The sequence below is a fragment of the Giraffa tippelskirchi genome, chromosome X (assembly GCF_054371585.1).
Source record: "Giraffa tippelskirchi isolate mGirTip1 chromosome X, T2T-mGirTip1v1.2.pri, whole genome shotgun sequence".
In the NCBI taxonomy this organism is placed as follows: domain Eukaryota; kingdom Metazoa; phylum Chordata; class Mammalia; order Artiodactyla; family Giraffidae; genus Giraffa; species Giraffa tippelskirchi.
Window position 1 is genome coordinate 50,497,785 of NC_137289.1, and position 16,222 is coordinate 50,514,006.

Consider the following 16,222-nt stretch of genomic DNA (forward strand, 5'->3'; position numbering starts at 1 on the left):
ATCTAATTTTTCTTTGACTTTTGGTGCCATATCTAAGAAATCATTGCCTATGCCAAGGTCTTGAAGATTTATGTTTTCTCCTAAGAGTTTTATAGTTTTAGCTATCTGACCCATTTAAAATTAATTTCTGTGTATGGTGTATGATAACCAACTTTACTCTTTTGCATGTGGATATCCATTTAAAGTTGTTCCTGTCCCATTTGCTTTAAAGGCTATCTTTTCCCCATTGACAAAAATAATTTGGCTGTAAATGTGAAAATTTACCTCTGGACTCTCAATTCTATTCTATTTGATCTATCAGGTGGGCAGAATTGAGCACTAGGTGCTTAGTCACTCAGTTGTGTCTGACTCTTTGTGACCCCATGGACTGTAGCCCACCAGGCTCCTCTGTCCATGAGATTTCCCAGGCAAGAATACTGGAGTGGGTTGCCATTTCCTTCTCCAGGGGATCTTCCTGACCCAAGGATCAAACCAGGGACTCCTGCATTGAGGGCAGATTCCTTACCGTCTGAGCCACCAGGGAAGCCCATTGATCTATGCATCTATTCTTATGTCAGTACAACATTGTCCTGTTTACTGTAGCTTTGTAGTATGTTTTGAAATCAGGAAGCGTAAGCCTTCCAACTTGGTTCTTTTTTTTTTCCATGTCTCCCAGCCTTTATTTTTTTTTATTAATTTATTTATTTTAATTGGAGGCTAATTACTTTACAATATTGTAGTGGTTTTTTTCATACATTGACATGAATCAGCCATGGGTGTACATGTGTTCCCCATCCTGAACCCCCCTTCCACCTCCCTCCCCATCCCATCCCTCAGGGTCATCCCTGTGCACCAGCCCTGAGCAACCTGTCTCATGTATTGAACCTGGACTGGCAATCTGTTTCACATATGATAATATACATGTTTCAATGCTATTCTAACAAATCATGCCACCCTCGCCTTCTCCCACAGAGTCCCAAAGACTGTTCTTTACATCTGTGTCTCTTTTGCTGTCTCGCATATGGGTTATTGTTACCATCTTTCTAAATTCCATATATATGTGTTAGTATACTGTACTGGTGTTTTTCTTTCTGACTTACTTCACTCTGTATAATAGGCTGCAGTTTCATCCACCTCATTAGAACTGATTCGAATGCATTCTTTTTAAAGGCTGAGTAATATTCCATTGTGTATATGTACCACAGCTTTCTTATCCATTCGTCTGCCGACGGGCATCTAGGTTGTTCCATGTCCTGGCTATTGTAAACAGTGCTGCGATGAACATTGGGGTACACGTGTCTCTTTCAATTCTGGTGGTCCTCGGTGTGTATGACCATCAGTGGGATTGCTGGGTCGTATGGCAGTTCTATTTCCACTTTTTTAAGGACTCTCCACACTGTTCTCCATAGTGGCTGTACTAGTTTGCATTCCCACCAACAGTGTAAGGGGGTGCCCTTTTCTCCACACCCTCTCCAGAATTTATTGTTTGTAGACTTTGATAGCAGCCATTCTGACTGTCATGAGACTGTACCTCACTGTGGTTTTGATTTGCATTTCTCTGATAATGAGCGATGTTGAGCATCTTTTCATGTGTTTGTTAGCCATCTGTATGTCTTCTTTGGAAAAATGTCTGTTAGTTCTTTGGCCCATTTTTTTATTGGGTCGTTTATTTTCCTGGAATTGAGCTGCATGAGCTGCTTGTATATTTTTCAGATTAATTCTCTGTCAGTTGTTTCGTTTGCTATTCAGTTCAGTTCAGTCACTCAGTAGTTTCTGACTCTTTGTGACCCTATGAACTGCAGCATGCCAGGCCTCCCTGTCCATCACCAACTGCCAGAGTCTACCCAAACCCATGCCCATTGAGTCGGTGATGCCATCCAACCATCTCATCCTCTATCATCACCTTCTCCTCCTGCCCTCCATCTTTCCCAGCATCAGGGTCTTTTCAAATGAGTCAGCTCTTCGCATCAGGTGGCCAAAGTATTGGAGTTTCAGCTTCAACATCAGTCCTTCCAGTGAACACCCAGGACTGACCTCCTTTAGGATGGACTGGTTGGATCTCCTTGCAGTCCTAGGGACTCTCAAGAGTCTTCTCCAACACCACAGTTCAAAAGCATCAATTCTTCAGCGCTCAGCTTTCTTTATAGTCCAACTCTCACATCCATACATGACCACTGGAAAAACCATAGCCTTGACTAGACGCACCTTTGTTGACAAAGTAATGTCTCTGCTTTTTAATATGCTGTCTAGGTTGGTCATAACTTTCCTTCCAAGGAGTAAGCGTCTTTTAATTTCATGGCTGCAATCACCATCTGCAATGATCTTGGAGCCCCCAAAAATAAAGTCAGCCACTGTTTCCCCATCTATTTGCCATGAAGTGATGGGACCGGATGCCATGATCTTAGTTTTCTGACTGTTGAGCTTTAAGCCAACTTTTTCACTCTTCTCTTTCATCAAGAGGCTCTTTATGTCTTCTTCACTTTCTGCCATAAGGGTGGTGTCATCTGCATATCTGAGGTTATTGATATTTCTCCCGGCAATCTTGATTCCAGTTTGTGCTGCCTCCAGCCCAGCATTTCTCGTGAAAAGGCAAAAAGATAGGACATTGAAAGATGAACTCCCCAGGTTGGTAGGTGCCCCAATATGCTACGGGAGATCAGTGGAGAAATAACTCCAGAAAGAATGAAGGGATGGAGTTAAAGCAAAAACAAAACCCAGTTATGGATGGGACTGGTGATAGAAGCAAGGTCGTTTGCTATTATTTTCCCCAATTCTGAAGGCTGCCTTTTCACCTTGCTTATAGTTTCCTTCATTGTTCAAAAGCTTTTAATTTTAATTAGGTCCCATTTGTTTATTTTTGCTTTTATTTCCATTACTCTGGGAGGTGGGTTATAGAGGATCCTGCTGTGACTTATGTCGGAGAGTGTTTTGCCTAAGTTTTCCTCTAGGAGTTTTATAGTTTCTGGTCTTACGTTTAGATCTTTAATCCATTTTGAGTTTATTTTTGCGTATGGTGTTAGAAAGTGTTCTAGTTTCATTCTTTTACAAGTGGTTGACCAGTTTCCCCAGCACCACTTGTTAAAGAGATTGTCTTTTCTCCATTGTATATTCTTGCCTCCTTTGTCAAAGATAAGGTGTCCATAGATGCGTGGATTTATATCTGGGTTTTCTATTTTGTTCCATTGATCTATATTTCTGTATTTGTGCCAGTATCATACTGTCTTGATGACTGTAGCTTTGTAGTATATCCAGAAGTCAGGCAGGTTGATTCCTCCAGTTCCATTCTTCTTTCTCAAGATTGCTTTGGCTATTTGAGGTTTTTTTGTATTTCCATACAAATTGTGAAATTATTTGTTGTTCTGTGAAAAATACCATTGGTAGCTTGATAGGGATTGCATTGAATCTATAGATTGCCTTGAGTAGTATACTCATTTTCACTATATTGATTCTTCTGATCCATGAACATGGTATATTTCTCCATCTATTTGTGTCCTCTTTGATTTCTTTCATCAGTGTTTTATAGTTTTCTATATATAGGTCTTTTGTTTCTTTAAGTAGATATATTCCTAAGTATCTTATTCTTTTCATTGCAATGGTGAATGGAATTGTTTCCTTAATTTCTCTTTCTGTTTTTTTCATTGTTAGTGTATAAGAATGCAAGGAATTTCTGTGTGTTAATTTTATATTCTGCAACTTTACTATATTCATTGATTAGCTCTAGTAATTTTCTGGTGGAGTCTTTAGGGTTTTCTATGGAGAGGATTATGTCATCTGCAAACAGTGAGTTTTACTTCTTCTTTTCCAATCTGGATTCCTTTTATTTCTTTTTCTGCTCTGATTGCTGTGGCTAAAACTTCCAAAACTATGTTGAATAGTAGTGGTGAGAGTGGGCACCCTTGTCTTGTTCCTGACTTTAGGGGAAATGCTTTCAGTTTTTCACCATTGAGGATAATGTTTGCTGTGGGTTTGTCATATATGGCTTTTATTATGTTGGGTATGTTCCTTCTATGGCTGCTTTCTGGAGGGTTTTTATCATAAATGGATGTTGAATTTTGTCAAAGGCTTTCTCTGCATCTATTGAGATAATCATATGGTTTTTATCTTTCAATTTGTTAATGTGGTGTATTACATTGATTGATTTGTGGATATTAAAGAATCCTTGCATCCCTGGGATAAAGCCCACTTGGTCATGATGTATGATCTTTTTAATATGTTGTTGGATTCTGTTTGCTAGAATTTTGTTAAGGATTTTTGTATCTATGTTCATCAGTGATATTGGCCTGTGGCTTTCTTTTTTCTGGCATCTTTTTATGGTTTTGGTATTAGGGTGATGGTGGCCTCATAGAATGAGTTTGGAAGTTTACCTTCCTCTGCAATTTTCTGGAAGAGTTTCACTAGGATAGGTGTTAGCTCTTCTCTAAATCTTTGGTAGAATTCAGCTGTGAAGCCGTCTGGTCCTGGGCTTTTGTTTGCTGGAAGGTTTCTGATTACAGTTTTGATTTCCATGCTTGTGATAGGTCTGTTAAGATTTTCTATTTCTTCCTGGTTCAGTTCTGGAAAGTTATACTTTTCTAAGCATTTGTCCATTTCTTCCAAGTTGTCCATTTTATTGGCATATAGTTACTGATAGTAGTCTCTTATGATCCTTTGTATTTCTGTGTTGTCTGTTGTGATCTCTCCATTTTCATTTCTAATTTTGTTGATTTGATTCTTCTCCCTTTGTTTCTTGATTAGTCTGGCTGAGGGTTTGTCAGCTTTATTTATCTTCTCAAAGAACCAGCTTTTAGCTTTATTGATTTTTGCTATGGTCTCTTTTGTTTCTTTTGCATATATTTCTGCCCTAATTTTCAAGATTTCTTTCCTTCTACTAACCCTGGGGTTCTTCATTTCTTCCTTTTCTAGTTGCTTTAGGTATAGAGTTAGATTATTTATTTGACTTTTTTCTTGTTTCTTGAGGTAAGCCTATATTGCTCTGAACCTTCCCCTTAGCACTGCTTTTACAGTGTCCCATAGCTTTTGGGTTGTTTTGTTTTCATTTTCATTCATTTCTATGCATATTTTGATTTCTTTTTTGATTTCTTCTGTGATTTGTTGGTTATTCAGAAGCGTGTTGTTCAGCTTCCATATGTTGGAATATTTAATAGTTTTTCTCCTGTAATTGACATCTAATCTTACTGCATTGTGGTCAGAAAAGATGCTTGAAATGATTTCAATTTTTTTGAATTTACCAAGGCTAGATTTATGGCCCAGGATGTGATCTATCCTGGAGAAGGTTCTGTGTGCACTTGAGAAAAAAGGTGAAATTCATTGTTTTGGGGTGAAATGTCCTATAGATATCAATTAGGTCTAACCGGTCCATTGTATCATTTAAAGTTTGTGTTTTCTTGTTAATTTCCTGTTTAGTTGATCTATCCATAGTTGTGAGTGGGGTATTAAAGCCTCCCATTGTTATTGTGTTATTGTTAATTTCCCCTTTCATACTTGTTAGCATTTGCCTTACATATTGTGGTGCTCCTATGTTGGGTGCATATATATTTATAATTGTTATAACTTCTTCTTGGATTGTTCCTTTGATCATTATGTAGTGTCCTTCTTTGTCTCTTTTCACAGCCTTTATTTTAAAGTCTACTCTATCTGATATGAGCATTGCTACTCCTGCTTTCTTTTGGTCTCCATTTGCATGAAATATCTTTTTCCAGCCCTTCACTTTCAGTCTGTACGTGTCCCTTGTTTTGAGGTGGGTCTCTTGTAGACAGCATATATAGGGGTCTTGTTTTTGTATCCATTCAGCCAGTCTTTGTCTTTTGGTTGGGGCATTCAACCCATTTACATTTAATGTAATTATTTATAAGTATGATCCTGTTGCCATTTATTTTGTTGTTATGGGTTCGAGTTTATACACCTTTTCTGTGTTTCCTGTCTAGAGAAGATCCTTTAGCATTTGTTGAAGAGCTGGTTTGGTGGTGCTGAATTCTCTCAGCTTTTGCTTGTCTGTAAAGCTTTTGATTCCTCCTTCATATTTGAATGAGATTTCTCTGCCTTTTCATCTTGTTTAAATTGCCATGTTTGGGGTGGACTTTCTGTATGCTGGAAGTCTGTGGTTCCTCTTTATTGTGGAGGTTCCTCCCTGTGGGTGGGGTTGGACGAGTGGCTTGTCAAGGTTTCCTGGTTAGGGAAGCTTGCACTGGTGTTCTGGTGGGTGGAGCTGGATCTCTTTTCTCTGGAGTGCAATGAAGTGTCCAGTAGAGAGTTTTGAAGTGTCTATGGGTTTGGTGTGACTTTGGCCGCCTGTATTTTAATGCTTAGGGTTATGTTCCTGCATTGTTGGAGAATTAGCATGGTATGTCTTGCTCTGAAACTTGTTGGCTCTTGGGTGGAGCTTGGTTTCAGTGTAGGTATGGAGGCTTTTGGATGAACTCTTGTCGATTGATGTTCCCTGGAGTCAGGAGTTTTCTGGTGTTCTCAAGTTTTGGATTTAAGCCTCCTGCCTCTGGTTTTCAGTATTATTCTTACATTAGCCTCAAGACTTCTCCATCCATACTTCACTGATGATAAAACATCTAGTTTTGGAGAAAAGATTCTCCACAGTGAGGGACACCCAGAGAGGTTCGCAGAGTTACATGGAGAAGAGAAGAGGGAGGAAGGAGATAGAGGTGACCAGGAGGAGAAGAGGGGGAGTCAAAAGAAGAGAGACAGATCTAGCCAGTAATCAGTTCCCTAAGTGTTCTCCACAGCCTGGAATACCCAAAGAGATTCACAGAGTTTGGTAGAGAAGAGAAGAGGGAGGGAGGAGATAGAGGTGACCTGGGGGAGAAAAAGGAGAGTCAAAAGGGGGAGAGGGCAATCAAGCCAGTAATCACACTCCTAAGTAAAAATGGGTACTGAAGATTGGATTCTTTTTTTTTTTTTTGAAGATTGGATTCTTAAAGGTACAAAGTTGATAAATAACAAAAAGCAAAGATTAAAAATCTAGAGTAGAGGTTAGACTCTCAAAAATACAATATTAAAAAAACAAAACCAAATCACAAAAATTATAAAAAATATATATGAAATTTGCTTTAAAATAGGGTCTTTTTTTGCAAGGTAATAATAGGTTATAAAAATGAAGATGAAAGGAGTAATAAAGAACTTAAAAATTAAAAAAAAATTTAAAAAATGATAATAGTAAAAAATATCTAGGAATTTCTCTGGAGCTGTTGAGGGCAGTGTGGGGTCAGTTCAGTTCCAGATAGTTCCTTGTTCCATCTTATACTTCTTCTCAAGGTCTATAGACCCCTCCCAATGTAGTCGGTGCTAACTACAGGGTTTTAATCTGTTGCACCTGTCACTTCCAAAGTGGTTCCCTCTTCTTTGTTTATTTTGGCTTCCTCTATTTTCAAGTCTCTTCAGTGTCTAATTTCTGCCCTGACACAAGGGGGCGAAGGTGGACACTTATTTAGGCTCACTTGTTCAGTTGTACCATGGGGAGGGAGGAACACTGCAAACAAATATCACTGGCGTGTGTGGGGAATGCTTGCAGTGTCTGGGCCACACTGGGTTTGCCCCTGCTCATGGCGTGTGTGCTTTCCCGGTCTACACTGCTCAGGCTCCAAGTTGCTCTGCAGGGGAACTGTCTAAAACAGGCCCTGGGTTGCATGGACTTCCCAGGTCTAAGCCTCTCAGGTTCAGGTTCTCGGGTACTCCACAAAGGCACAGACTTGGTTGGGCCTGTGTTTTGTGTCCTTCCCAGGTCCGAGCAGCTCAGGTGACCAGGTGCTTGGCAAGTGTACACTTCCCAGGTGGGGCAGTACATCTTATCACCGCCCCCGTCCCAGCCGCTCAGTTTCCTGGGTGCGCAGCAGGAGCGCTGCCTCAGGTGTGCCGTGTGTCTCTTCCGGGAGCTGATCTCTGGCTGCGACCTTCCTGGCTGATGTCAATTGTCCAGGATCCCAGGAAGATTTGGTTAGCAACTGGGAGCCTACTCGCAGTTTGGTAGAGAATGCCATCTCTGGGGCCAAGTTTGCCCCTCACCTTCTGGCTCTGGCTTTCACCCGCCTGCGTCCCTGCCTCCGGTGGGGGATGGGCCAGCCCACAGCTGGCTAGCTCTCCTCTGGTATTCACTCAGTCCTTGGTTCTGTGAGCGGCCAGGTAGTGCCTTAGGTTAGAGCTTTCCGTGGGAGAGTTCTCTCTCTCTCCTTTTTTTTCTCTCTCTCTGGCTGTCCCACAGTTTGGGTTGCTATCTCATGTTAGCTCCCTCAGATTGTCCTCAGGGCATTCAGGCCCAGTCCTTACCCTAATCATGCAACCCACGCCTCCCTGTTCAGCCCCCGCTTGCTGGTGGTGGACTCGAGTGTCTGGGCTATTTCTCCACTGGGAGTTGCGGTTAGGCGCGTAATCTGTGGGCTTTATTTTTTGTTTTCCCTCCCGGTTATGTTGCCCTCTGAGATTCCAAAACTCCCCACAGACCTGCCGGTGAGAGGGTTTCCTGGTGTTTGGAAACTTCTCCTCCTTCACGACTCCCTCCCTGGGACGGGTCTCCATCCCTAACTCTTGTCTCTCTTGTTATCTTTTATATTTTGTCCTACTTCCTTTCGAAGACAATGGGCTGCCTTTCTGGGTGCCTGGTGTCCTCCACCAGCGTTCAGAAGTTGTTTTGCTCAGTGTTCAAATTTGCTCAGTGTTCAAATGATCTTTTGATGAATTTCGGGGGGGAGAAAGTGGTCTCCCCGTCCTATTCCTCCACCATCTTAGGACCGTTCCCCTTGGTTCTTCTTTTTCAAGATTTTTTTTTTTTAGCTATTCTATTACATTTCCATACGAGCTTTCGGATCAGCCTGTCAATTTCTTTAAAAAAATGCCAGCTGGGGTTTCGATAGGAATCGGATTGAAGCTACTGATCAATTTGAGAGATATTGTCTTCTTAACAATATTAATCAGTCTTCCAATCCATTAATATGGGATACTTCTTCCATTTATTTAAGCCTTCTTCAATTTCTTTCAAACAATATTTTGTAGTTTTCAGAGTGCAAATTAGACACTTCTTGTGTTTTTTCCTATGTATTTTGTTCCTTTTTATGCTATTTTAAATGGAATTGCTTTCTTAATTTCATTTTGGATTTTTTATTCCTAGTTCATAGAAGTGCAATCAATTTTTGTATATTGATTTTATCTCCTGCAACTTTGCTGAACTATTAGCTCTAGTAGTTCTCTTTTCAGTGGACTCCTTGGGATTTTCTCTCTGCAAGATCATGCAACCTGCAAATAAAGATATTTTACTTTTTCCTTTTCAATATGAATGACTTTTATTTCATTTTCTTGCCTAATTAATCTTAGCTTAAAATCTCCAGCACAATATTGAACAAAAGTCTATTGTTCCTGATCTTAGAGGGAAAACATTCAGTGTTTCACCATCGACTATGGGGTTTTCATAGATACCCTTTATCAGAGTGAGGAAGTCCTGTTCTATTCCTATTTTGTTGAGCATTTTTGTTGTGGAAAGGGAACTGAATTTTTTTCAAATATTTTTTCTGCATCTATGAAGATTATCATGTGATTTTTATCCTTTAGTCTACTGATTTACTCAACATGATTTTGAAGAATATGTTATATTGTAAGAACTCCTGGAAGAGTCCTCTAGCCACACAGTATGAAAGTTCCTTTAACTTAACTGACAGTATGCTTCATAAGACATTGTTAAATGCTTAAAGACATATTTGGGAGCAGACTAAGTGGGTAGCCACTAGGAGGAGTGGCTGGGAGATATGCCAAGGTACTCCTCCAGAAACATGCTGTGATAAAAACAAAATTTTAATCCCATGACTTGAAAAGTCTCTTTTTCTATTTTAGGGAGGTTGTAAAGAGGAGACACTAAAAAGTCAGTAAACTCCATTGCTGTATGCAGAGTAAGCTAAATTGGCCAGACATGCACGTTAGGTGCTCCTCTTTCCCCCAGAGAGTAAAAATAAATATGGCTGGGTGGAGTTCTCGACATCAAGACAGAAAGGCTTGAGAACCTTGCTTGAGGGAGAGACAGCTCAGATATGATGTAGTCAGTGGGGCAATTTCTGGAGAAAGAAAACTCAAATAGAGGTCTGGACCTCCCGGCCTGACTGAAGATAAGGGAAAGAGATAATAGAGTACCCTGCTTAACACCACCTTTGATGGAGACTCGTTGGTTTGAACCCCAGCTCTGCCACTTACTAGTTAGTGCCCTTACCTCTCTGAGCCTCTGTTTTCTCATTTATCTAATGGGCATAGAGTTGTTAAGAATAAATGAAATTGTGTTTTAAAGCCTCCATCAAAATGCCCAGGACTTAATAGTCATAAAAATTGGCATTCCCTTTCTTCTCCTACTCAGGAAAGTACGTTACTGATGAGAGAGAATAACATCAGGACACAGGGTGAAGAAATCAGGAGTAAGATGGGGATTTTATCCAAATTCCCAGATGAAAGGTCATGAACCCTGGAGAGGTATGTTTGGGGTCATGAGAAAACAGTTTAAACCCTTTATACAAGAATAAAATTAAGAAAAAGTATTCAGTATCAGAGTACTTTCAGCTGCATGTTAACAAGCTGGTTTACAGGATAAAATACTGTATTATCTCACATAATAGGATATCCAGACATAGTGGTGCTACAAGGTTAGTTGATTCAGCATCTGGGTAATTTCATGAAAGACACAGTTGCTTTGGTTCTTCTTCCCATCATCTAAAGAGCCCAATTCATCCTAGGGCTTGTTTCTCTTGTGGTCATAAGAAGACCATCTGTAGCAATCACTGTACACATATTTATTCATATGCAGTGGGAAGGAGAGACAATGGTTCATTCAAACATAAATTAAAAATCCTTCATTTCTGTCTTACTGGGGTCCTCATTGGTCATTGTCCACCTATGGCCTTATTAATAACTAATCTCATGGGATTGGAAACCTCTGATTGGCTTAAGCCTGATTCCCAAACCAATCACTAACAAGAAAGAGGGAATTACCATAACTAATTCACATGACTGATAGTGGGTAAGCCTTTTGGGCCCCCAAAGGAGGATGATCATGGCATGGAGCAGAACCCCCAGGCAATCAGTAATGAGAATACAGTTAGAGGAGCAGACTTCAGTGATTTTAAGCCACTAAGGCTTTTGGGGTTGTTTGTCACTGGAACATAAGCTAACCTATGTTATGTAACAATATAAAATGTAAGTAAAATGTTGTAAACTATATTGAGAGGATTGAGAGAAGAGAAGTGACAGTGGGGGTGTAATAGAGCTACATCCTCATCTCTGACAGCAGGAAGTCAATAGATGAGATTTAAAATTAAATTAAACAGTGTAAGTAGTCATGTTATTAGAAATATGGATAAAACTACCAGGAACAATACCAAAGTCAGTTCAGTTCAGTCGCTCAGTCGTGTCTGACTCTTTGCAACCCCATGGACTGCAGCACATCAGGCTTCCCTGTCCATCACCAACTCCCCGGGCTTGCTCAAACTCATGTCCATCGAGTCAGTGATGTCATCCAACCATCTCATCCTCTGTCATCCCCTTCTCCTCCTGCCTTCAATCTTTCCCAGCATAGGGTCTTTTCCAATGAGTCAGTTCTTTGCATCAAATGGCCAAAGTATTGGAGTTTCAGCTTCAACATCAGTCCTTCCAATGAATATTCAGGACTGATTTCCTTTAGGATGGACTGGTTGGATTTCCTTGCAGTCAAGGGGCTCTCAAGAGTCTTCTTCAACACCACAGTTCAAAAGCATCAATTCTTTGGTGCTCAGCTTTCTTTATAGTCCAACTCTCACATCCATACATGACTACTGAAAAAACCATAGCTTTGACTAGATGGACCTCTGTTGGTAAAGTCAAGTCTCTGCTTTTTAACATGCTGTCTAGGTTGGTCATCGCTTTTCTTCCAAGGAGCAAGTGTCTTTTAATTTCATGGCTGCAGTCACCATCTGCAGTGATTTTGGAGTCCAAGAAAATCAAGTCTGTCACTGTTTCCATTGTTTCCCCATCTATTTGCCATGAAGTGATAGGACCGGATGCCATGATCTTAGTTTTCTGAATGTTGAGTTTTAAGCCAACTTTTTCACTCTCCTCTTTCACTTTCATCAAGAGGCTCTTTAGTTTTTTTTTCTCTTTCTGCCATAAGATACCAAAACAAGCTGCTAAAATAATTGAAAGTTATTACCCAGGGAATAGGCCTAGGGTAGGAAGAGGTGGGGCAGGAGGATTTTTGCTTTCCTTATAGTCTCTTCTGGATTTTTTTTTAATACTTTATAATAATGTGCTTACATTCCTTTAATGGCTTTTTAAATTGTTTCCAATTATTTGACTTTATTTTATGCAAAGTCTAAAAAATAATCGTTTCAGGCTCTGGGAACATGGTCATAAAACCCAGCTGAAATCTTCCTGAATGGGAAGTTGTGCTTTTCATGACTCATATCTCACATAGCTAATTTATTCCTGAAGGACATTTCACTTTTGACCACCTGATGATCAAACTGGTAACCTGACAACCAGTCTCAAAATTAAGACAAGAACAAGAGACTATTTTTGTTGGCACCATTTAATATCATTTCAGAGAGAAAAATACATTAATAGGGCTTCTGCCCAGCAAATAAAGTAATTTAAATTTGTTATGAAATGGGCTATTTGCTGGCCTGGCATTGTTGTTTAACAAAGACTTTTTGAGTGGATTCCTCTCCCACCAGGGACCTGAGCCTGTTTTCCAACATCTCCTCTATCAACATTGAAGTCTTCATGAAACTCATCTCTTAACTGGCCCCCAGATTGACCACGGCCGTATTGTCTGCCCTCTCTAAAGCCTAGATCCCAATCTGCGCAGATAATACGGTCATCTAGGCTGGTGCCATTTAGGAATTGCATGGCATTTTTGGCCTCAGCTCTGTTAAAGTGTTCTATGAAACAGAAACCACAGGCCATTTTCTTTATTTTATCCAGGCCCATATAAACCTTCTTGATGTCACTGCGTCTACTAAAGAGCTCATATATTTGCTCTTCGGTTGTATAAAAGGAAAGATTCCCCACATAAAGTGTGGAGCTTTCCATCAGTAATCTTTCTTCCTCATCGTTGTCACCACTAAACTTCTGGTCCAGGTGCTCGCTCAGCTCCAGGGAGGAGTCACTGCACAGAACGCTTAGGTCATTGGACGTGGCGCCATGTGGGCACCATGAGGGCGGTTCCTGATCCAGCTTAGCAGTAGCAACACCAGCAAAGAAGCCCTAAATTAAATTTTAAAGAAAGTAAAGTTACAAGGAGGGAAACTGAAATACAAATTTGTGTGTATTTGAGGTTTGCATCCAGAGGCATAGACAACCTCAGCTCTTGACTGTGAAAATCACATCAAGGCAAACCAAAAATGGTAAATCCCAAGCCCCAGGAACATGGTCATAAAATACAGTTTTGCAAGTCTTCCTGAAAGGGAAGTTATGCTGCCTTAGGTTGACTCAGATGTCGTACATACCTCATCTATTACCAAAGAACACATTTAATAACAGTACACTCTGGGAAAACATAGCATAAAACAATAAAATGAATCAAATTTTCATGGAGAATGAACACTACTGCCATTCCTGATCAAGGACTAGGCATCAGATAAAACATACATAACCAGGGGCCAAAGCACCAATATAGTTGTGACATACTCTCTCATAATTTAAAATAACAAATTTGTGATTCAGACCTATAATATGGCAATCACTATATTATACTGTTAAATTAGGCAAAATCTCTATATACTGTCAAGTACATAAGTGAAGTGAAAAGGGAAAGTGAAAGTCACCCAATCGTGTCTGACTCTTTGAGACCCCATGGACTATACAGTTTATGGAATTCTCCAGGCCAGAATACTGGAGTGGGTAGCCTTTCCCTTCTCCAGGGGATCTTCCCAACCCAGGGATCGAACTCAGGTCTCCCACAATGCAGGTGGATTCTTTACCAACTGAGCTATCAGGGAAGCCCTCAGTATACAAGCAGTTATATAAAACTGAAAACTCTCTGGCATCACACATTTTGATCTAAATTAAGATTAGATTTTATTAGCAATAATTCCACTTATTATCTTAGACTTTAGAACTTTAATATAGTTATTTGAATATTCCAAGTCTATTTAAAAACCCTTCCCAGATAATTTTAACGAATGCCTTTTCCCCCCTTAACTAAATGTTCTTACTGTAGTCGGAGGCATTAAACATGGTTCAACTGGTTTTAGCTACACTTTTCAAAAATATGCATTAGTTCTCCCCCATCCCTTGACTCCTATTTTGCAGTGGTTCCCAGATTTTAGTGCGAAAGAAATATCTGCAAACCAGACTGAAATGCAGCTTCCTGATGCCCACCCTTAAGAGATTCTGACTCAGTAGATCTAGAACAAGAACTGACATTTAACATGTAACCTGAGCCCTTCAGTGATCTAGATGCAAGTGATCTTAGGACCACACTTGGAGAAACTCTTCTGAGGAAATGCACTCTCTTACCAAATCTACAATGAGCAATCTTTATTTGCCAGGCACTATGCAAAGTGCTATGAATGCAAAAATGAAAAAGACAGTGTAAGTATGATTTTCAGAAATTATTGTATCCCCAGCACCTAGCATGAACAATGACTCACACACACAGTAAACATGCAATAAATACCTCTTGAATGAAAGAACGCATGAGTTCAGAATTGACTGATGCAGGGGACAAGTAAACAAGAGAATACAATATGGTGTGATCCATACTGTTTTAATGATATACATGGGGAAGGAGAGAATGAAACTAATGTTTATTGGGCATCGACATTGTGATAGACATTGTGTGCACTTTCCACTACATCACACAGGAGGAAGAACAGTTATTCAGTTTGGAGGAACCAGAGAGGGTGTCCAGAGGGAAGGCTGGGTACACTGATTCTCAAATGACAAGGAGGGTGTGTGCATGTGTGTGTGTGTGTGCGTGTGTGTGTGTTTTGGGGGAGGGGAGAATGTAGAAATTTAGGAAACAAGCCAGACAGAAGAAACATATGCAAGGGTAGAACTCAAAGAAAAATAAAAGCATAGAAATCTGAAATGGGAGCCTAAATAAAACCAGGTGCAAACAACAGTGCTGTACCATTCAAAGCAATAAAAATGGGGGACCCTGCTTATTTAGATGTCATTTGAAGAGCAGTAGGAAGCCCATTGCCCCCAAATCTTCTTCCTGACAGCCTTTAAGTGACGTTTGAAAGTCTGGAAACTTTCTGCTGGAAACTCATTACTTTGAGTCATTGACAAATTGCCCCTTTAAAAAACAAATATCCCTCCCAGACTTCATTTCCCCCTTTTTTTTTTTTATCTGTCTACTAGATTGGCCGATCAGAGAATGTGATATCTATAGTGGATTGCAATTCATCCAAGTGTTAGGCAAAGTTTCCCATATTTTCTTTGTTGATGAGATAGCAAAATGTAGGCTGGGTGCCCCAGCTGTTTGTTGCAATAAGCCTGTAACTAGTTGAACAAATGAATGATTTGGTACCATACATGAAGGGAAGTTGTAGGAGTGAGCCAAAAAGCTCTATTATTGGCTGTGTCTTGTTCAGCTCATTTATAATTTCGGCTTCCTACAAACAAGAGCTTTTAAAATGGTCAGAATATGGATGTCCAAAGATGGAATGGCTGCCTTGGGGAACAGTGAGCACTAGGTACTAGCACTAGGAATTCAAGTCAACATTGGAGAATACCTTGCCTGGCAGTTAGCAGTGGAGACACCCCTTTTAACCAGTGTAGTGTTGTGAAAAGTAGAAAAAACAGTGAAAGTGTTAGTTGCTCAGTCGTGTCCTACTCTTTGTGACCCCATGGACTATAGCCCTCCAGGCTCCTCTGTCCATGGTACTTTCAGGGTAAGAATACTGGAGTGGGTTGCCATTTCCTTCTCCAGGGGATCTTCCTGACCCAGGGATCAAACCTGCATCTCCTGATTTCAGGCTGACTCTTGTAGTGTTATGAATTAAGCATAAATTTTGAAATCAAAAGACTTCAGTTCAAAGCTAAGCTTCACCACTTATTATCAATGTGACCCTTGGTAAAGTAGTTAACCATAGTGAGTTCAGTTTCCTCATCTATAAACTGGGGCTAAAAACATGTACCTTGAAGCAAGTGCTGTGACAATGTCATAGGGAAAAACACCTATCATAGTGCTTAAAGCAGCTTCCTTGGTGGTGCAGACAGTAAAGAATATGCCTGCCAACACCAGAGACATAGGAGATCCAGGTTTGATCCCTGGACCAGGAAGATC

At 40.2% G+C, this 16,222-nt stretch overlaps 1 protein-coding gene across 1 annotated transcript; it reads right to left on the reverse strand.

Moving 5' to 3' along the window:
- Positions 1-12,621: 12,621 nt before the first annotated feature.
- NCBP2L (nuclear cap binding protein subunit 2 like) lies at positions 12,622-14,163 on the reverse strand. The gene is made up of 3 exons (XM_081564041.1): positions 14,142-14,163; positions 13,434-13,438; positions 12,622-13,191 (listed from the first exon to the last, which is right to left on the reverse strand). Exons 1-3 carry the CDS (start codon positions 14,161-14,163, stop codon positions 12,622-12,624), a joined length of 597 nt encoding a protein of 198 aa, XP_081420167.1.
- Between the last annotated feature and the right edge of the window lie 2,059 nt (positions 14,164-16,222).

What these genes read in the sequence shown, in the direction of transcription:
- NCBP2L (XM_081564041.1), bottom strand. Translation starts at nt 14,163, where the DNA reads ATGTTTAATGCCTCCGACTACA.